Raw genomic sequence first — 21,276 nt, 5'->3', positions numbered from 1 at the left:
TTCCTCCTGTGTTGTTTAGAAAAACTTGGACATTAAATAATCGTGACTAATAGTTGCTAAAATAATTAATCTCACATTTAAAGCTAAGCCTGTAGCTGTTTTTCCAGCATCAGTTTCAAGTCTGAGTAATATTGTTCACTAAGACCTCGTAACAGTGGATATTTATGTCCTGGGCAGATTCCAGTGCACCACCTGTACTTCCTTGTTGTGTTGGTAGGTCCAAACAACTTGATCAGGAGGGTAATGGAAGTAATCTTTCCCTCACAAATCCAATGAAAAATATTTTAATTTTCACTTCTCATTACCAGGTTTAGGACACTTCATTACAGTGTGCCTCCCTAGTCACTGATAGGGAAGGGACCCTCAGAGTGGCATTTTAATTATATTTTCTTGGCTGTGCAGGGCTCAGCGTTTTACCATTTTCTGAATGATGCTGCACAGAGAGAACAAATAATTCTGGACTTAGCTCTAAGAGTGAGGAATGGGGATATCTTCTGTTCCTCTGCAGAAAAGTACCCCCTTTTTAGCTCCTGCAATAGGTAGTTTGGGGTTTCTTCATAGATTGTGTCAGTCTGGTATAGCAAGTTGCCATTTTATGGATGCTTTCTCAAGATCTTTCTGTTGAATCTGCTAGTAGCTGTGTCTTATGGTGTGCTATCCCCTGTTTTATCTTTAATGCTCAATTGAAAGTCAGCACTTAACCCTCTGTAGAGAAAGGGTTCTTTCTCACCTTTCTCAGAGGGAGGGAGAAACCCTCTTTCTCACCTGGAGCATTTACCTGTAAAGTGAACCAGGAGTCACTTGATATAAATCGTGATGCAGTAAAATAAAAGTTCTGCTTCAGCACCAGCATCTCATCAGAGTTGCATTTTGGTTTTTTTAGCACTTCCCATGTAAAGTGTTCAGGCTTTTTCTATGTCATTCTTGTATTGAAAATTAAGCTTAATATCTGGCATATGAAAAAGCTTTCCAGCACTTCCTGAGTAATGCAGGGAAGAAAAACCAAGATCTTGTATAATTTTACCTGTGGTTCTCCAGAGATGGTTTGTGTTCCTTTCAAATGGTAATAGGTTCTGTAAGAACAATCTCATGTTTAAGACATTTAAGAATTTTCTTTTTATTGAGGGAGGGTGGATTCTGGTGGACTTTCCTCATATGCAAGCCTATTGGCATCCTTAGTACTTACTGTAACTGTTGGACACTAAATTTAACTGGAGGGGGGTTTGTGTTTAAAAAAATTAATTATATTTCATTTTTGTGGATGAAGTTCTATTTACCCTTTCTTACATGCAGAGATGGCATCAAGACTATAGACATTTCAGGGAAACAACCATGTTTCTCATGGTAGGATTGGAGTTTTTCCAAAAAAAGAGGTAAGTGGTAGTATAGAACTCAAATGTAGTAGAACGATGTGAAGGCAAAATGTAATATTGATAAGTAAAGCTGTTTTCTAAATTAAGAAATGTTTAATGTATTCTTAATTTCAGATAAGCATTTATTCAGTCTGCTAATGTCTTCAGTCTTGCATCTTCCTATTCTTAATTTCCATTTCCAATCTCTTATCAAGCCATGGGTTCTTTTCAGAGCACTTTCCACACCTACCCCTATTCTTCTTTCCCTTCTATTCTTAAGTGCTCTGGGTGAAAATCCTCCTTCTCTGGCACCACCTGTGCACATACATTTATCTGCTTTCATCAGCAGACACAATTAGTCAAGTCTGTGTCTTTCCTGCTTTTTGGCTGAGTCTCCCACTGAAGCAGTTTTACCTTCTGCACTAGTCTGAGCCAAAACTCCACCTTTGGTGGGCTTTAAAGGTCAGGAAAACAGAACATATTTGAGAAAAGCTGTCATGCATAGCTGTCATAGTTGTAGCTGATTGTCCTGAACTCTATGGTGATTCATTCCCTTCTCTTTTTGAACCAAGTCAGAAATTGTGGCTGTATAAAATGGGTGGCATTTATGTACTTGATTCAAAACAGCTCATATTTATTCTGATCTACACATGCAACAAGAATGGTAATTACAGTATAAATGTAGTCAATCATTGATTTTTCATATATAAAACAATAGGTAGGGAAATTTATAGCAGGAGTCAAATTTAATTCTTTGTCTCTTTGTTGAGTAGTAAATTGCTCCATATTTGTCATCTTATATCTTCCCAAAAAAGAAAGGTCCTAAACAATACAGGAAAATTGATTGCAAAAGACACAGCCTTGCCTTTGTGATGATACATCTTTTTATACTGGCTAACACAATGAGCCGAGAGTCTTGGGTTAGTTTTGGGTTACCACCATGTAATAAACAGTACATTTACTAATTATCTAAACTGAAATATGTTACACTATTAGTCTTAAACAGTTTGTGTACAGAGGTTAGTCAGAAGATTGCCTGGCTTATTTGAAGCCTGGTGTTGCTTAATTCCTTAAAGAGGCAAAAATGTCACAGGCATTGGTGTGGTTTATAGGACCCCCTTCATGCATTCTCTAAGATTATAGGCAAGGGAGAAACATCTTCAAGTTCTTCAGCACTGGGACTCCAGAGTGGCACCTTCAATTGTAAATTACCAGTGTTTTCAATAAATTCCTTCTTGCCATAACATATCTGGTTATGCCATGGAGAAGAGAGGGAAGTACAGGTTTCTGCTATGTGCTAAATGAAGTTCTCCACTATGTACAATAACTTGAAGAATTAGGGTGAGGTGTTTGTTAGAAAGCACCTTCATAATTTAGAAAACAAGCCTATTATCACCAATGTGATAATACTTACACTTTAATATGGGTCAGAAATAAAAGGTACAATTTCAGAAGCGCTTCACAAAGTTTCTGATACATAGATAGTAGGACTAAAGGATAGTTAGTGGATGAGTGAGATCTGGCTATCCAGTGACCTGCTCCAAAGGCATCTTGTGCAAATACATACCTGTGTTTCATCTTCAGGTTCCCAAAGAGATTTACTGAGGTTCCCACCTTGCACACTTGAGAGAACAGTGGAAACAAGACTAAACTGCTGATCCCTGTCAGTTCATTTAACACTAAAATCGTAAAAACATAACTTCAAAAATATTCATGAAAGGACAGACTTGCATAATAGAAATATGATCTTCATTCGTAGGACTGTTTTGAGGCTTTTTTCCCCCTGCAAACCCACCTCTCTGTTGACAAACTTTTCTTAGCTTCAGTAACACTAAGTGATAACCTAGCAGCACTCTATGTCTTGATGGACACAAAAGTCGACCTTTATTCAAGCAGTATTTATTTCTTTAATTGTAATGTGTTGAAGAAACACAAAAATCAGAATTAAAGTAGTTTGGTCTATCTTTTTCATGCCTACTTTCAGTGGTCACTTGTCATCCCTGATGGTAGGTGACAAGGCCCACTTTTCACTGCAGGTGGAGAATTAAGGGGTCTTTCAGGCAGATCTCCTCTGACTGTAGTGAGGAGTAGTAACCTGCTCTGGCTGAGATGAACCCAGGCAGCTAACGAGCCGTGGTAGGAATTTTGCCTGCAGCTCACTCTTGTGGCAGCAACTTAAAAGTGAACAAACTGCATGCTTTACCAGTTGCCTTTTAAGTTTCTTGGAAAGGTAGTACAGTAGCTTTTCAGTTTTGACTGAAATGCCTTTTTCAAAGCAGTGCTAAAATTTTGCCATTCTGTGCTTTCTGTGTATTTTCCAATGCCTCAAAAGTAGTGAGCACCAGAATTTTTTGTGAGCAGCTTCAGTGATTTTAGGCTTAGGCTGCAGACTCTGGAACTTATGTGCAGTTCAGCTGTGAGAAGGCAGAAAGCCAGCCGTGTGCTGGGCTCATCCAGAGCCCCGTGGGCAGCAGGGCAGGGAGGGGATTCTGCCCCTCTGCCCCGCTCTGCTGAGACCCCACCTGCAGGGCTGCATCCAGCTCTGGGCTCCCAGCACAGGAAGGACAGGGAGCTGCTGGAGCCAGGCCAGAGGAGGCACCAAGATGATCAGAGGGATGGAGCACCTGCCCAGTCAAGACAGGATGAGAAAGTTGGGGCTGTTCAGCCTGAAGGAAGAGAAGGTTCCATGGAAACCTGAAAGCAACCGTTGAGTATCTGAAAGGAGCCTACAAGAAAGATGGAGAGAGGCATTTTACAAGAGTGTGGAGTGACAGGACAAGGGAGAATGGCTTCAAACTGACAGAGAGGAGGTTTGGATTGGTTATCAGGAAGAAAATGAAATTCTGCAGGGTGGTGAGGCACTGGAACAGGATGCCCAGAGAAGCTGTGGCTGCCCCATCTTCTGCTGGAAGAATTCAAGACAAGGTTGGATGGGGTTTTGTGCAACCTAGTCTAGTGGAAGGTGTTCCCCTGCCCATGGCACAGGGGTTGGGACCAAATGACCTTCAACTGAGGCCACCCTATGATTCTATGGATCTGTTTGCTAATTTTACTGTAGTCCCATTGCTCAGGCCCAAGATATATAAGGAGTCTGATCTTGTATATACAGTCATGATAATCTAAAATAATTTACCTTGGTGTTAAATGGTACCACAGTTGTGTCAGGAAAGGGTCACACATAGGTGAGGGAAGGAACAAGAAGAGGGTGACTGGAAATAAGGCCACTACCACCAATGAGTTTTAATTTGCATCAACAGAGCTGTTGACACACTGTAGCTTCAACCTGCAGTTTCACAAATAACTGAACTAGGAACAGAAGGAGAAGATCCTCCTCCTCTGGCTTTATAACCAGCAGTTTCAGTTCTTGTAATCACCTTTTCTTCCCCTTTCCTCCTACATTGAATTTCCAGCTGTCTGGTCAGTTTTATTGGTGACCAGTGGTATGAAGAGTTTTCATGGCTAGGAAAAATTGACTTCAAGTAGCCTTTACCCTTATTTTTGTATTATCTCATTGGGAGGTATTAGTTTACATCTTGAGTTATTTACTTAGGAAAACTCTTGACTTGTATTTAGATATGCTCTGTGTGTGCAGATAATTTTTAGCCTTTTTCAGTAGCTTGGTAGTTTGATTTTTGTAGTTTCAGCTTGACACATGAGCTCATACTCTCATCAGGAGGCAGTGCACAATTTCATGTTCCTTTAACTGCTCCCTTAGGAAATTTCTCTTCCTCGATTTTTTTTTTTTTTTTTAATTATTTGAGTAAAAATGAGATATCAAACTGCCTGTTTTTAGGGTAGCTACCGTAACTGCTTTCAGTGCTTGTCTGTCATAACTGGGTCATTGTAAATCAGAGAATTAACCATTTCAGGTGTTTGGAGGAGATGACATGCAGCAGTATGAGAGTGTTCATCTGTGCATGAAGGGATCTCTGTCAATTACTAGCTGATAGGTTCTTGGGTGCTCTCTTACTCCTTCTCTACCAATTAGCCTTGCATTTATCTTTTGCATTCTGATTAAAGACAGAAATATCAACAGTCTGACAGCACTTCTGTTGAAATGCTGTGATGGCTTCTTCCATCATATTAGATTTCAAGTAACTTGGAAGAACTTTCAATTAGTTTAGTGAAGCTTAAAATTCACAGTTTTTGTTCTAGAAATAAGTTGACAGCTTTAAATCTTATTTGCTGAGGTGTAGAATGCTATCAAGATATTCATGGCAATGGAAACTCAAACCCAATGTGACATAAATGCAGTCAGGAAAAATTAAGTTTTCATGGGTACTGAAGGCCAATCTAAAGTTGTTTTTGAAGTGAGTGAAATGATACCCATTGGTTTCAGTGAGCTTTGGATCAGCCGTCATGTGTAATGGTCTAATCTAATAATAAAATAATTTGTTCTAGTGTGTGTAAAAGACAAAATTGTATGGTTAAAAAAAAAAAAAATCATGAAGAAATTGGTGGGAAAGGCTGGACTTGCCATCCAGCAAGTTCCCTGTCCTTGGAGGAACACAGTAGTTCTCTTGAAGCAGGTGGTATGTGGATGTTGCACCTAATGCTTTTGTTTCTTCACTTCAGTTACATGGAAGCCTTGCTCTACCTTATCTATGCTTACCAGAATAACAAAGAACTCTTGTCCAAAGGCCCATACAGAGGGCACGACGAAGAGCTGATATCTCACTACAGACGAGAGTGTTTGCTAGTAAGTGAAGGGGGAACTGTGTGTCTCAAAATGTTGAGTTTGCTGCGTAGCTCTAATAAAATTAATTCATAGTTTAACAATAAGTGTTGCCATCATGTACAACAAACCTCAAACCTCCCTGCATTAGTAATTTAATACTGAGGCTGTAAGAGGAAAAAAGCAAAAGTAAAAAATTAAAACATTCCCCCCCATATTTTGTGACTAGCCAATCATTTTCTTTACAATTATAGTGGGCTCACTGTTGTCATGTCTGGGCTAGGTGGAAGAAGTAGTTGACTGAGTTGGTGAGCAGACTCACCTTGCTGCCATGGTTTGATGAGGAGACAAATATTGGCAAAGGCATCAGCAATGATGCCTTGCCTGAAACAAGGGATTTTTTCCTTGTTTATGTCACTTTTAACAATAGTGAAAAAATAAAAGCAGGTGATAGAATTTCAGTCTTAACAAAACAGCTGCAAAATTGGAGTTGACAGGTATGAAATGAAGTGGCTTGAGGAACAGTACAAGTTCAAGTGGATTAGTACAGCATATGCATCATGGAGAAAATGTTAAAATACAGCTGTGGCTATTACAAACTGCCAGGTAATTCTGTAGGAAGACTGTACTTTAAAACCAACTGATAATGATGCATGGTAGACTGTGAAATGCTGTGTACTTAAAGGCTTTCCTTTTTTGTGATGGTTTCTGAAGAAATTAAACGAACATGCTGCAGCACTGTTTGAATCGGGAGACGATCAGGAAGTAAATAATGGCCTGATCATAATGAACGAGCTTATTGTCCCATGTTTGCCATTACTACTGGTGGATGAAATGGAAGAGAAAGATATTGTAGCTGTGGAAGATATGAGGAACCGTTGGTGTTCCTATCTTGGACAAGAAATGGAACGTAAGTCATTTATTATTAACGTAAAAGGCCCTTGTGCACCTTTTTCATAAGTATGATGTTTTGAATATCTGGAATTAACCCTGTATATTTTGTGCCTTGGTAATGTTTTTTGAGCTACCCTGACTTTTAAATAATTCTGTACACATTTAAATAAAAGATTTTTCCATATGTTGCACCGGGGTATCAGGCTGTAAAGGAAACATGCTTTTTGAATGGGAAAACATTTGTGTTGTTAGACTATCTAAAGGGGAATTTATATCAGCACCTTACTAGGAATTTGTATGTCCTAGTTATTGCTTGGTAGGTCTAAAGAATCTGAATTATTCCAAGTGAAGCTCCTCCTCTTCTACCCACTAATTTTAAAAAAAGTCAGCATTGGGCAGAAAAAGGACAATTCTACACGTGGACATAAATGCTTATATTTGTTTTTCTGGTTTGATTTGCAGCCAACTTGCAAGAAAAACTGACAGATTTCCTGCCAAAACTGCTAGATTGTTCTACAGAGATTAAAGGTTTCAATGACCCGCCAAAGTTACCCTCCTACTCCACACATGAACTGTGTGAAAGATACGCCCGAATCATGTTGTCACTCAGTCGAACTCCAGCCGATGGAAGATAAATTCTGCAGACCTTCCTAAGCACATTGTATAAACTTCTTTAGTTCTTAAACCTTGCCTTCCTGTCACAGGGTTTGCTTGTTGCTGCTATAGTTTTTAACTTTTTTATTTTAATAACTGCAAAAGAGACATGACTGTACAAACTTTAGCCAGACTGCAAACGATTAAAGCTGAGAATCGCATGGCGCTCAGTCGTTTCAACCAGAATTGATGCAACATGCAAGTCTGATCATTATGGCAAAACTGCTTTTTTGCCATTTATCTGTTACAGTATTACTTTGCTTTTATCTTAACATCCTTTACTTTATCAACAGCTGTCTGGATCATTTTGTGACTGCAACTACTTTAAGTGTCCAGTGCTGTGTAAATACATGGTACTTGGTAGCTTGTAAATGAAAAGAAAGAATAAAGTTTTATTTATGGCTACTTCTGTGTTTGCAAGCAGATACCTTGTATATTATTGTAAAATACGGGTATTTTTAGAAGAGATACAGTATATTGATGGGTTACTCAATTTTTTAGACAAGGTTCTTTAGGATCTGTGGCCAGTTTCCTTTCAGGTACTCAGAGATTACTGTATGTGAATATACTGAAAAACTGTCACAGTATTATATACAATGGTGTTTTGTATATTCTTCACTGGTCTGTTTGATACTGCACCTGAGCACTTTAGTGTGCATGTGAATGGCCATGCCAAGTCTTTTCTAATGGTAGGGACTGGCTTCTGAAGCAAAACAATAATGGCACCTTCCTTCTATTCCTAGAAAAAAATGGAAGTAAAAAAATTAAAATATTTTCAGTATAAATATAATACACCCTCTAAGCAAAAGTTCTAAAAATTGATGTAAGTAGAGAAAATAAAGATTTTAAAAAATTGCATTTATGAAGCTTAAGGATTAATCAAATTTCAATTGGTATTTGAGTCATGTAAGTGACCAGAAATAAAATCTTAATTTTAATTCTTTGCTTGAAATGGGTTGCTATTGTTGCAACAAAAAAATATCAAAAATCTTTTATCTGTCCTAATTAAATTTCTACTGGAAGTAAAAGAACATATCTATTGGGCTTATTTTGTAGAACTGAAATACTGTCTGGTTTTAATGAAGAAACTTAATTATTTTGTGGAAAAAGATTTAATGCGTCCTTAGGTAATCCTGTTACCTGACACTATTTTGATTCCTTCTCTTTTTAGAGAACATTTTGTGTTAGATCAGTAAAATATGTGAATATTTATTTGTATGTTTTTATTGGAGCGACACAACTTTTCCTTACAGGTTTTCAAGTGGTGTTTGAATATCTGCTAATAAAAAGCCACAGAGGGAAGGGAAGGAGTGCTGAAGTTCAGACTACCTAGAAATGCAGTGGGCAGAAATGTGGGCATCTCATATGCAAGAGGCAGCAGAGTTCAATCTTAGCACATATCAGTCTGAGAATTTGTTCACTCCGGAGAGACACTGGATCACAATGTACAAGGAATAGAATGTGGCCTTCAATTCAAAATCAGGGCTGTTCTCCACTCCTCAGTATTTCAGTGCTTCATGCTTTTTCAAACCACCTATTTATTTTATCAAATTCTTTTTTTTTAAAAGAATATTGACCTTTTAGAAGTGAAATACTGTAAAGGAGAATTATTTTAGGTCTGAGACTGTTGATATGTGAAATATCCCTCTTAAAGAAAAAAGGTATGTTTACTATGAAGTGGGAGAGGATACATTTTAGAAGCTTTTACATTTTGCTCCTGTTCCACTTTGATTTGAAACTCAAGAATATGCCTACTTAGCACTGGATTTTTAAACAAGGTTTTCAACAGATCAGGCTTCCTACTTTTTTAATAATAGTAAAAATAATTAGATGTGAAAGAGCAACTTTATTTCATTATGGATAGCAGATTTTGAATTTGAGTGTTTTTGGAAGCTTTTAAGGAAAGCTCCCCTCTTACCCCAAAGGAGCCAGTTAACCTCATCTGTTTAATCTTTCACAAAAAAAACACATGGGGAAATGCACTCTTTCTAAGGTAAAAAAGAGAAATAAATTATTTCATTTGGGAAAAATATGTAAGATTTTTAAATTAAAAGGAAGACAGGAAGGATAAGACTTGGTTTTTGTTTTGGATTGGTTTTGTATTCAGTTTCTGAAAGTATGAAAATAATCCATTGAAGTTCATAGTAGTGAAGATAAATGTGTATTCCTTTGCAAAGACAAATTTTTGAGTTGAATTCAGAAAGTAGAAGAGCAGAAATAAATACATATGTATTTTGCTATTTTAATATATTTTTAATATATGAGTTTAAACCTTCAGTGGAATCATTAATGATGACATTAATGTGAAATCATTAATGGTTACATTAATTTTGTCTTAAAAGCCTTGCTTTTCTCACTGCAGTAAGGCAGTTGATAGCTTGGATTCACAATGCCCAGCACAAAACCTCTACAAGTAACTGTAAGGTAGTAAAGCATACAGTCCATTTGGCTACCTGATAGTCTGTGGCTGAATTGTGTAAGGAGGTATGGTCTCTTCAGGATGGGGATTATGAAGGGTTTTATCAGGGTTTTTTTCTCAGTTAATAGAACACAGAAAGAATAAGGAAATTTAACTAAAATTCATTTACAAAATCACCTGTACCATCAAGTGAAAGGTGGGTTTTTTCCCAGATGTTGCTTCATAGTGAGAAAAAACCTGAATTTACCCTTTTTCAGTTAATTGCCTTTTTTTTTAATCTCTCCCAGTTATGTCTCTTCATTTTACCTGCCTGATCCTCTTGCTTTACTTGAAGTGGTATTTTGGTAGTATCAAGAATCCTAGTTGTTTCTAGTTCAAGTTACCATAGCAGGTCTGTCAGTCTCAGCCTAGCAGAAAACCATGAGCAGCAGGAGAATTGAGCTGAACAAATGAGTGGATGGAGTCAGTTTGTACTTCTTAGATGTGGGATATTTGGAATCACACCAGACACCAAGAACTTGACCTTCGCTAGTGAGTCAGTGTTGCTTTGTGGGCAGTCTGTGCTTTACTGCAGGGAACAGGTTTGCTCGAGAAAACCTGAAGTATGAGCAGAGCCAAAAGCACATGCTTTGGGTTCAACCATGAACATACCAAAATTTCATAATATCTGCATTAAGTATCTTTCAGGTTATTTTTAGGCTACTCCTGTGAAGATTGCAGCTCCTGAAAGGAACTGGACACCACCAGTAGCACACAGGAGACAGCTGGATACTGTCCAACAAACATAAAGGTTCATAAAGGGAGACAGTGGTTGCTGCCCATATTCTTCATTTTGTCACGTTTCCTTCTCTCAATCTCCAGTGACTGCAGATGTCTGTGGGAGGCCTTATATAAGCACAAGGTAAAGAATTTTGATGGAACAATGCACCGCTCTAGGTCTGCAATGAGTCACCTCATCTGTGCAGCATTTTTCAACATAAATGTGTGTTTTTAAAAAAATGTATATTCTAGGTTTGATCCTATAAGAATGCAAGAAAAGCGAGTATCAGTCTTCACAATGAGAGGAAAGTGGTTGCATCTTTCCATTTTTCTTTTCTGGAGAGGACAATAATACAGCTATGAAAATGCTCTTATTTAAAGAGGTCTTTTGGCAAAATGCAGTAGGTAGAAGTCCAAAGGGGAGTGATTCAAGAGAAACAATTATTTTTCATATGCTTAGATCCAGTTTTTCTTTACGTACTGCGTCCACGAAGATCTTTCGAGGTCATGGACTTGGTGGATAAGTTATTAACCAGAAACACTTTTAACTCCTAAAGAACATCTTTCTTTGTAGAAAAGAATCAGCAGAACATTCCTGCTTGGTTCAGCATTTCTAGTTCGGTTCTGATCATACGGGAGCAAACTTTTGCAGACACGTCTCTTGCTGCAGTAGGCACGTGTGCTCCAGGTTTATTGTCATGCCCTTAAAATTTTGGACTTAGCCATGGAATGTTCTGAATTACACATTTCAAATTTTTGCTGTAAATAGCAGGAAAGGACTCGTGCTTCTCAAAAATTGTTGGAGGTAGCACTGTGAAAGAACAGATTGGCTTGCTTTCTGGTGGTTGGGATCAACCCAAATCCCCTTCTCAAAGCCTGGGAAATGCATAGTGGGAAAGGCTTGTTTTCAGGATGATGGTCACAGGATGGATTCATCATGATTGTTAAGATAGGGTCATTCTTCATCGCTCTCTTCATATCTAAACTGAAGTACTTCTTAAATAAAGTTTTGGCTCTATGATTCATTCTTTCACTTTTTATTTCCCCCTCTCCTGTTGTTCCCCAGTGAAGGTCATGTAAATATTGACTTTTCAGGCTTTGTAGTGGTTGAGTCTTTGATTCACCATCAGCTTGAACTGTACCTTCACCACCAGGATTCCTCTGCTTCCATCTGATTAGTGTGGGCTTCAGTTTCTGTCTTGTTTTTCCCAGAAAGGCCTGGGCAGGATCTGCAGGTCATATAACACCATCCACATGCATACTGTCTGGCAGCTCAGGATCTGAGAGCCTGAAAGAGGGAAGTTATGGATAGTTAGCCAAAGCTAACTAAACTGAAGAGTTTTTCTGTGCCGTGTCTTGGCATATCAAGAGGAAAAAGGAAATAATTTGTTGGAGCCTGACTTAACTGAGCACTTAAGGAGTGTGAGGGGTGTCATGTGCACTGTATCTCAGCACTACCCTGGTTTATGAAGGTCATAGAGGCTGTTCCTCTTGTGTCGTAGCTTTCATTTTATCCTGATCTTTGTACTTTGTTTTGAATTATTAAAACTGCATTCAAACGTAACTTCTGGCAAAAAGCAGCTTTTCCTGCTGTGCTGATTTCCGTTGGTAACTCGGCAGTCCTTACCCCATGTCTGTGTTCTGTGTCTGCATGTTGCCTATCAGTGTTCAGGAATGTATCTGCTTTGTTATCTGTGTTGAAGTTCCCTGGACTCATTTGTACTTTGTGCATATGCAGACAAAAGGAGAAGGGCACTAATTCCTGTAGATATTCTTCAAGAAACAAAATTTGCATTTTGTCTGTGACCTTTAATTTGTAACAGTAAAACTTTCAATTGAATGTGGACTAAGGGCTTTGGAAACCTGTGGGAGTTTGGGGAGGGGTTGCTTTTTTAAAAAATTGTTGATAATACAGGATCATGAGATGGAGAGAATGACTGTATAAAAATAGTAAACTTTTATGTGGATTAGAAAAAAAAATCATTAGTTCAAATAAGTTTTGAGCAAGAAGTCAGTGTTCCATAATGCAATTTGAAGAAAACCTCCTGTGTTCTTAGGGAAGAGGTTGGAGTGTTTGGCTTTTGTAAGGAACCTTGGTCGGTGAAACTGAAAAGCTTTTAAATTTTAATAGCTCAATGTAATACATTCTTGTAATCTGCATATGAAGCTTTTTTGTCTGGAAAGTAAAAAAAAAAAAAACCCAAAAAAACCCCAAACAAACAAAAAAACCCTGTCTCCACAAAAACAAATAACCTCTCCACTCCTCCAGGAAGATAATATTGTTCTGCAAAGTCTAAGTTTAGTTTGGATATTCAAAAAACTTATTTCCTCCCTCTCTTGCTCAGTCTATTTGAACAAATACATTTTATTTTCAAATGCATATAATTTCTGTTTGAATTTCTGAAGGAAAATTTGTCATCTCTGATATTTTTCAATGTGAGATTAAGACCTGTCATTGTATTTGGCACTACTGGCACTTGTTCCATCCTTAACTGATGGTGATTTTTAGTTATGTGGTTATTGCAAGAAGCTTGAACAGATGATTTGTCACTTTAGCTTCCTTCTGTAGGATGTAATCTTCAACATTCTTTGCATACTAAGGTTTATACTGCAGTGTTTTAGGAATTTACTCCCCTTCCCCCTTATCTTGGTTCAGTTTAAGGCTGTTATTCAAATGCTTTGCACTGAGCAAGTGAAACAGCACTGATTCTGTTTGCCAGTGTTCTACTCCACTGGAGACCGTGACATATCTGTACTGCTTGGACTTCTTAAGAGATTTTTGGTGCTTTGTGCTCTGTGAATTTGTTTGAAATGCATGGCAATGGAATTAATTACCTGTTGGTAATTTGCAGTTGACAGAGAAGAGCCATAATGTTGTTTTCTATTTAATAACAAAGTAAAATGAAATAATTTCTCCTTTGATACATATTCCCACAATATTAGGAAAGCTGTGTATCTTTTCTAGGAAAGTGGAAGTTTCTGGGTAAGATCTGGTAAGTGTTTAAACTGGTCACAATCCCTTCTGGAGGGCACTTGCATGAGATAATGTCTTTGTCCTCCTGTCTTTGTTCTAAACACACTGATTCAGAAGTATTTATGGTGGATTATTATTTAGTCTTTAGTAATTTTATATATTTTCTTTGGATAGACTTGTTTTGTAAATGCCTAATGTCAGTTCTTGGTGTTAAGCAAGAAAGTATGATGCATTCCAATGGGAATTTTTGTTCAGTGAAGCTCTGAAACTTTGCAGTAATTATTCTCAGTTATGTCTATGCTATTATCTGGTTAACTGCCTACTGTCCCCAGCCAAGGCACTTCTAAAACTAAGTAGAGGGCTCAGGGCAAGCTATAATTTTATTGATTGCTTGGGGTTTTTTTTTTTTTTGTTTTGTTTTGTTTTGTTTTTTGTTTTTTGGTTTTTTTTTATTCTTCTTTTTCAAGGAAAAGACAAGTTGTGTGGCAAAGAGAGCTACAAGATGTTTAAGATAGATACCAAATATTGGTAAGCTTTGGCTAAGAGAGGGAGAGACACAGAGAGCTAATACAGCCAGGTTTAATCTTACTGTCTTTAGTTATTTCTGCTATTAAGACTGAATAATTTGGAGTGGTTGCAAATGCTGTTCACAAGCCATCTATAAAAGGGTGCTGTGCAAAGAATGTCTACAGAGAAGTGCTGGATGATGAGTAAGTGTTGAGGGCTTCTAAGTACTGTAGTCTAACACCTCTTTCCAGAGAGTTAGTGGAGTTTAATCCCTGCAGAGTTCAGAAAAGATATGACAGGTGGTGTCAACGACAGAGACACTCAGAGGTGTGAGTGGACAGAGATATCTGTCAGGAATTCTGCAGGTGTCTTCATTCCCTCTTCCTGTGTTTGATTAACCACAGGCTCTTCACCCAGAGGAGATTCAGTGCTTCTCAATAATGTAGGCAAAGTTGGGTTTGTTCATGAGAAATGATGGAGTGGGGCTCCCTGCTGTAGAAGAGAGGAAACAGGTGTATTTTGGATAGCAACCTTAAGGGGACAGGCATGCCTTTTATTGGAATAGGGACAGCTGAAAACAGTTGGGCAAAAGCCCATCTTTTCCACTGTCTTCACACTGGCTGTTCCCCTCCTTGTCACCAGCTGAGTCTCTCAGCTGTCTGCTTCCTCAGCTGAATGCCACCTTTGCCACACTCTTGTTTACTGTCACACCTGCAAGCTCATTCCTACTTCAAGTCCCTTCTGAGCCTCTCCTTTCTAGGGTACAAGCCCTGTCGGATAAGGAAAGGATGGCCTTACTTTCTGAACAGTGAAGGGGCATTTCCTGTTTTAAACTTGCACGCAACTGAATTCAGCTCAGTGAGTACTCATCTACATTTTGATGTGATTGACTGACTGACTCATGGCAAAATGTATCCTTCAGGTTTTTCAGATTTCTAAAGTCATTGCTTATATTTCAGCTCCTTGATGAAAAGATCTGCAGGATGTGACTCCTTCCCTTCACTAGTAGTGCTTCCTCTGGAAAGAAATTCTTAGTAAGAAGAAATCCCTCCTGTCACAACATCACAAAAATATCTATGGAATAAACAAAAAGGTTGTGTGCTCTGTGGCCAAGGAGGCCAGTGGGGATCCAGGGATGCATTAGGAATAACATTGCCAGCAGGTCAGGGAGCAATCCTGCCCCTCTGCTCAGCCCTGGTGAGGCACATCTGGAGTTCTGTGTCCAGTCCTGGGCTCCTCAGGACAGGAGGGACATGGAGCTCCTGGAGCAGCTCCAGTGGAGGTTACGGCGATGATGAAGGGCTGGAGCATCTCTCTTACAAGGAAAGGCTGAGGGAGCTGGGGCTGTTCTGCCTCGAGAAGAGACTGAGAAGGGACCTCATCAGTGTCTGTCAGTGCCTGCAGGGAGGGGTCAGAGCAGGGACCAGGCTCTGCTCAGTGGTGCCCAGCAATGGGACAAGAGGCAATGGGCAGGAGCTGATGCACAGGAAATTTCACCTGAACATGAGGAAGAACAACTTCACTGTGCAGTGACCAAACATGTGAACAGACCCCCAGAGAGGCTGTGGAGTCTCCCTCACTGGAGATACTCCAGAATCATCTGGATGCAATCGTGTGCTATGAGCTCTAGTTTGATCCTGCTTGAGCAGGGAAGTTGGACCAGATGAGCCACTGTGTTCCCTTCCAACCCTACCCAGTCTGTGATTCTGCAATAAATCATAAATTTTGGTCTTGTAGCCATCTCAGACAGCATTAAAAGCCAAGAGATTGTAATGGGAAAGTTCCTCTGGTGATTAGTGATCACCCTGAAGGGAATGATGGAGCTCCATGTAGCACCTGCTAGAGCTGGACTTGGCACTAGGCTTTCTTTGACACCAGCACAGTGTGCACAGGTCTACAGGGATAGCAAATGTTCTGGCAGCACACGCAGCAGGACTGCATGTGGGAATCTACTTTTACGTGCCAAGCCCAAAGTTACAAATTTCAGCATCAGTCCTAATGATTCAGGCCTCCTACACTGGAGAAAGAGAAAAAGGTTAAAATGACATCAAACCCACTGCCAATGAACACAGATATGATAAAACTGAAACCTCTGCTGTCTGAAAATCTTACATGGTGACAGCCTAATGATGGGGAATGCAGCTAAAATACTTGAAGTTCAGTTTTGACCTGAAACTCAGTTTGTATTACAATATTTTAAAAGTTTATATCTCTTATATGGCCCATCTAGTTAAACTAAAAACCTTTAAGTTTTCACTGGAGTGCTCAGTGGCAGTGTACATACTTTTTGATTTTTTTTTTTAAACTTGTTGAGTTTTTCCTCTGACCTGCACAGGAAATGGTTTAAAATGAATCAATTAATTTGGACAGTATTTCTTCTGTAAATATATAGAATATGTGTGCTATTGACAATGCTTTTATATTGTGGATTTTTCAGAGCCTGGGGGTTTGCCTGGTATGGGGTTAGTTTGCTTTTATGCCTTTTTATGTTTTCTGAAGAGCCTAATACTGACAGTGATCCCTTCAGAGCCTCTGATGCTGCACTGTCCTGGGGAATAGGGGCTGCTGAGAGCTGAAGTGTATCTCTGCCGTGCTCCATGAAAAGCGTGAATGCTGCCCTCAGCCGTGGACACAGCTGCCATCTGGGAAAGCTGTGGCGACCTCCAGTGTGAAAGGGTTCTAGAATATTCTGAATTTCCTCAGTCTATATGTATTTACTGAGAGTATTGAAGCCTGGATTTGGGTGGCGAGAACTATGGGCTGCCCGGGCAGCTTGTGCACTCCCCATCGCTGACAGCATCCAGGGCCAGGCTGGATGGGGCTCTGGGCACCTTGGGAAGTGTCCCTGCCCACGGCAGGGCTTGGAGCTGGGTGCAGCTCCAGGTCCCTCCCAGCCCATGGCAGGGTTTGGGGCCAGGTGCAGTTCCCGGTCTCTTCCAGCCCAGGCCGTTCCCGCTCCGTGCTCATGGCAGGGTTCGGGGCCGGGTGCAGCTCCATGTCCCTTCCAGCCCATGGCAGGGTTTGGGGCCGGGTGCAGCTCCATGTCCCTCCCAGCCCACGGCAGGGCTTGGAGCTGGGTGCACCTCCATGTCCCTCCCAGCCCATGGCAGGGTTTGGGGCCGGGTGCAGTTCCCGGTCTCTTCCAGCCCAGGCCGTTCCCGGTCCCTGGCAGCACCGGGGGCCTCCCGCGGGGCCGCAGCGGCACCTGCCGGGCCGCGGCCGGCACTGCGCGGGGAACCGGGCGCTCCGTGAGGGGCCGAGCTCCGGGATGGTTCCTGCGGGAGAAGCGGAGCCCTGCGAGCCCGTGGGGACCCGGGCGGGCTGTGTAAATAAACTCGGACACTTGGTGTTTCCCGCAGTGAAAGCTCCGCTGGGCTGAAGGGCTCCGGAGAGGGCCCGTGGGAGCTGCTTTTGCTCTCTCGGCACTTCGGACCTGCCGCAACCCTTCAGAACTTCACACTTTTAGTGGTGTTTTCGCGTGAATCAGAACAATTCCTTTCTTCTCTTGGGCTGGAAATGAGGTGTGGATTTTACCAGGGAAAGCCTGAAGTGATTAGGGACTATTTTAGGACAGGCAGCTTTTATCAGTAGTTTGTTCTAATGGCTGCTCTCTGAATTTAAAACAGCCTGAGGTGGGGCTCTTAGCAACTCTGTTCTTTCCTCTGAAATTCCCTTTCAATGGTACCACTGCCATGGCTGTGGCAGCACGTACCAGCTCCTAGGAAGCATTCCTAGGAAAATCAGTAGGGCTTTTTGAGACTCCAGTGTGCCTGTGAACAAGAGAATTTAGGATAGTTTATTAGCAGATATTTTAAAAAAATATGACATTGTGAATTTAGCTTTTCTGCCTGTAAGGTTGTGTATAAATGGGAGATTCGGGACAGCCATACACTGGACATTTTCAGGAGCTTGTGTTGTAGGTCATTTTGGTTTGGTTTGATTAGTCTTAAATGTCTATGAAAATAGTAATTTTACTTATTTATATATTCACTTTTTATGTCCACTAATGATATCTAGCAGGAAAGAGAAAGTATAGCTTGTGAAATAATGAAATAAGGTTTCATTTGGATGGCCAGAGCAGGATAACTAGTAATTAGTGGTTTAGTAACGAACTGATGGGTTTCCTGCATATTTGGAAGTCTGTACATGTAAATAAGCAACAGTGCATACAAGTTGATGTCATAGTTCCACAGAGATACTTGAGTGAGAAATAAAATACTGATTTTTTTTTACTGCTACTCTTCCTAGCAAATCAGATAATTTTGACCTTATGTGCTCAAGAATGGCAAAAATAGCATATATGGCAGTGCTTGTCATGATCAAAGTATCAGCATCATGATATCATGACAGTGGAACACAAAGTTTGTGACTTGAGCTTTTCTGCTGGGTTTGAACTTGCTCTGAAGTTCAGACCTGTGCTTGCTCAGGTCATTCCGGTGCCCACCTGAAAACTGAGGCATTCAGGAGCTCCAGCATCCTCTTTGCTGCCTGCAAAAGAAGGAAGAACAGATTAATCTTTATTGTGCTCACCTAGTTTGAGATTCAGTAGGCAGACCAAAGATTGCTTTAGCTAATTAGGCCCTCTAATTGGATTTTAAAAGTTATTAACCTTTCAAATAGGCTCTCCAGAGTGGCATGTCAGCATGTTCTGAGCTAATGTGCAGCCAGCTATTGGTTCCACTTGCAGGGCTGACAAGCAGAGGGCAGGCAGGGTTGAGTTGCTCCTTGGGGAAGGGAGGGCAGGGAAAACTCTGTGTCCCTGCTTTGCAGTGGCAGGGGTGCAGGAGAGGAAGGTGCTGCCGGTTCTCAGCGTGCCCAAGTAGCTGCTGCCTTACATTCTCCATCACTTCCTGCTCATGGAACCAGCTGAGATTTTACAAGGAGGTGGAAAGAAAAAATAAAACTCTCACAAAGAAAGTACTGTTTCTTTCTCCTTTGATACTGTCTTGCCTTTGTGTTTGCCCCTCTTGTGGCAATTATTGCATTTCTTCATCCCACAGACTGTAAGAGGTTCCCCCTGAGATGTTCATTACAAAGTACTGAGAATGGCAGGCCAGACTGGAGGGGTGTGTGTGTGAAAAGCTACAAAACTAATAATATTATTTTCTGGGCATATTCTACAGTTTTTGGACTAGCTCTGTGGGCGACTTTTTAATTCTTGGTGAATTTAAGTGGTCTTAAGTGTCTATGTTTCTGTGCCACTCAGCCCCATATGTGCAAGACCAAAGTAGTCCTACATGAACATGTCAGAGATAACCTGAGATGTTTAGATATCATGACTCGTGGTCAAAGTTACAGAGATGGATGAATTTGTGTTCCTGTAGCATGCCTACAAGTTTTTCTGCAGGCATTTCTCCTTACCCAGTGTGCTTTAAGAGTTGTGAAATTTTCTTCTTTTCCCCAATGTGCAGTGTATGAGGTCACATGGGCAAGAAAGAAGATAGATGTGTGTTTACTCAAAGTTGCCCCATGAAATAGAAGCCAACGTACAGGAGAAAGTCTCTCTGATATTCAGTTTTCATATAACAAGGAGTTTAAACCTCTCAACTCTCAAGACCTATTGCATTTTTCTTTCTTGCCATCATAATTACTTTTCCATGGCTTGTAAGTTACTCTGTGAGACCTGAGGCCAGCACTGAGCCATTTTTGTTCATGCTAAAGTGCTGCCATTTGATGGATTTAATTAACACAGCAGCTGCTCCATGCTTGCTGCTCCCCTTCCTGCTGTCTGGAGCAAAGCTCATGCTCTACCTGCTCCAGAGAACTCAGCCTGGCTTTCCCAGCCATGTCACACCATGCCTTGCTGGCAGCATGTCACAGGGCTGCCAGCCTGGTGATGATGGACTTCTGTCAGTGCTCAAAGCTCCAGGGCTGACAGCAGACCCCAGCTGCCAGCCTGCTCTCTAGCACAGAACAGGAGGAAATATGTCATGCTCCTGATGCTGAGCTTTTTTCCATGGTTTCACTTTCAAATGCTTTGCTGAGAAGCATCAGGAACTTTCTTCAGCTGCACATTGTATGTACTCACTGTGAAATATTCAGAGGGAAGAATGCCAGAAGTCAAGGGTAGAGTTAATGTGGGCAGCAGTAGCACTCCATTCTTTTATCTTTGTTCTTTTTGTGCAAATTTGCCGAGTTCCACCCTGAGTGAGAAACCTGTAGCTATGGAATTGTTGGCTGATATATGGAATTTTTCTTAATGAAGTACCTACACTGGTGGAAGAAGTAAAATAAAAAGGACAATTTTCTTAATATAAACTCAAAACCCCAGTACTTTGCTCTCCCTTACATTATTTCCAGCTGTATTGGTGTCTTATTACAGAACCAAAGCATGCAGTAAATTGCTTTTTTTTTTTTTTTTTTTTTTTTTTTTTCCATTATAGGCCTTGTTCTTGCAGTTGCTAAACTCTTTCTAGAATATACTGGGAGATTTCTGAACTGATTAGTTGTCCTATGTGTTAAAACTAACAAAGTGCAGTGCTATTCCCTCCTCACATACCGAGGCTTGTAAGTCTTCTGTGTAGTTCATTCAGCAGAGTTTGTGCTGTAATGGAAACATTCACTGGGAATATGTAGTTGCGACCTGTACAGTCTGAAATGACGCACACTTGGAAAAATCTTAACATGATATGTTGTCATGAGGGGTTATAAAAGCATGAAAAATAGATTGCTGCCCTATTCCTCCTCTGAAAGATTGATTATATGCTTCTTGAAAATGTGGTTTCAATTTTGGAGAGCCAAGTCGTGGTTTATGAGCAGGTACCCCAGAGCAAACTCAACCCTGCAGCAATTGGACCTGACACTCCCTTGAGGTGGGGAGGGACACAAGACTTGGGGATGTGTAGTCTCATCATCACCTTCTGGTTTGTGTTAGAATGCTGCATTAGAATATGTTCTTGAAACCCCAGCTGAGATAAAAGTTCTGCTATTAGTGTAGTAAAATCAGTGATAGTAAGAGTGAATAATGATCTTGAACATCTTTAAAATTTAAAGGACACAGTGGAGAAAGATGTGTTCTCCCCAGTGTAGGGAAAGGAAGTTG

General features: G+C 40.4%; 1 protein-coding gene across 3 annotated transcripts in view; it reads left to right on the top strand.

Annotated features, from left to right (window-relative positions):
- The window catches only part of USP25 (ubiquitin specific peptidase 25), an 88,412-nt gene extending 80,432 nt beyond the window's left edge, over positions 1 to 7,980 (top strand). For all 3 annotated transcript variants that reach the window (XM_053970589.1, XM_053970592.1, XM_053970590.1), the window contains 4 exons: positions 1,294 to 1,373; positions 5,928 to 6,051; positions 6,742 to 6,937; positions 7,384 to 7,980. In XM_053970589.1, coding sequence (XP_053826564.1) covers positions 1,294 to 1,373; positions 5,928 to 6,051; positions 6,742 to 6,937; positions 7,384 to 7,556 — 573 coding nt within the window. In that variant the 3' untranslated portion in view covers positions 7,557 to 7,980. The remainder of the gene's footprint in view (positions 1 to 1,293; positions 1,374 to 5,927; positions 6,052 to 6,741; positions 6,938 to 7,383) is intronic.
- The last annotated feature ends 13,296 nt before the right edge of the window (positions 7,981 to 21,276 follow it).

This window comes from Vidua macroura, chromosome 2 (assembly GCF_024509145.1).
Source record: "Vidua macroura isolate BioBank_ID:100142 chromosome 2, ASM2450914v1, whole genome shotgun sequence".
In the NCBI taxonomy this organism is placed as follows: domain Eukaryota; kingdom Metazoa; phylum Chordata; class Aves; order Passeriformes; family Viduidae; genus Vidua; species Vidua macroura.
This window is presented reverse-complemented; position numbering and strand designations above follow the sequence as displayed.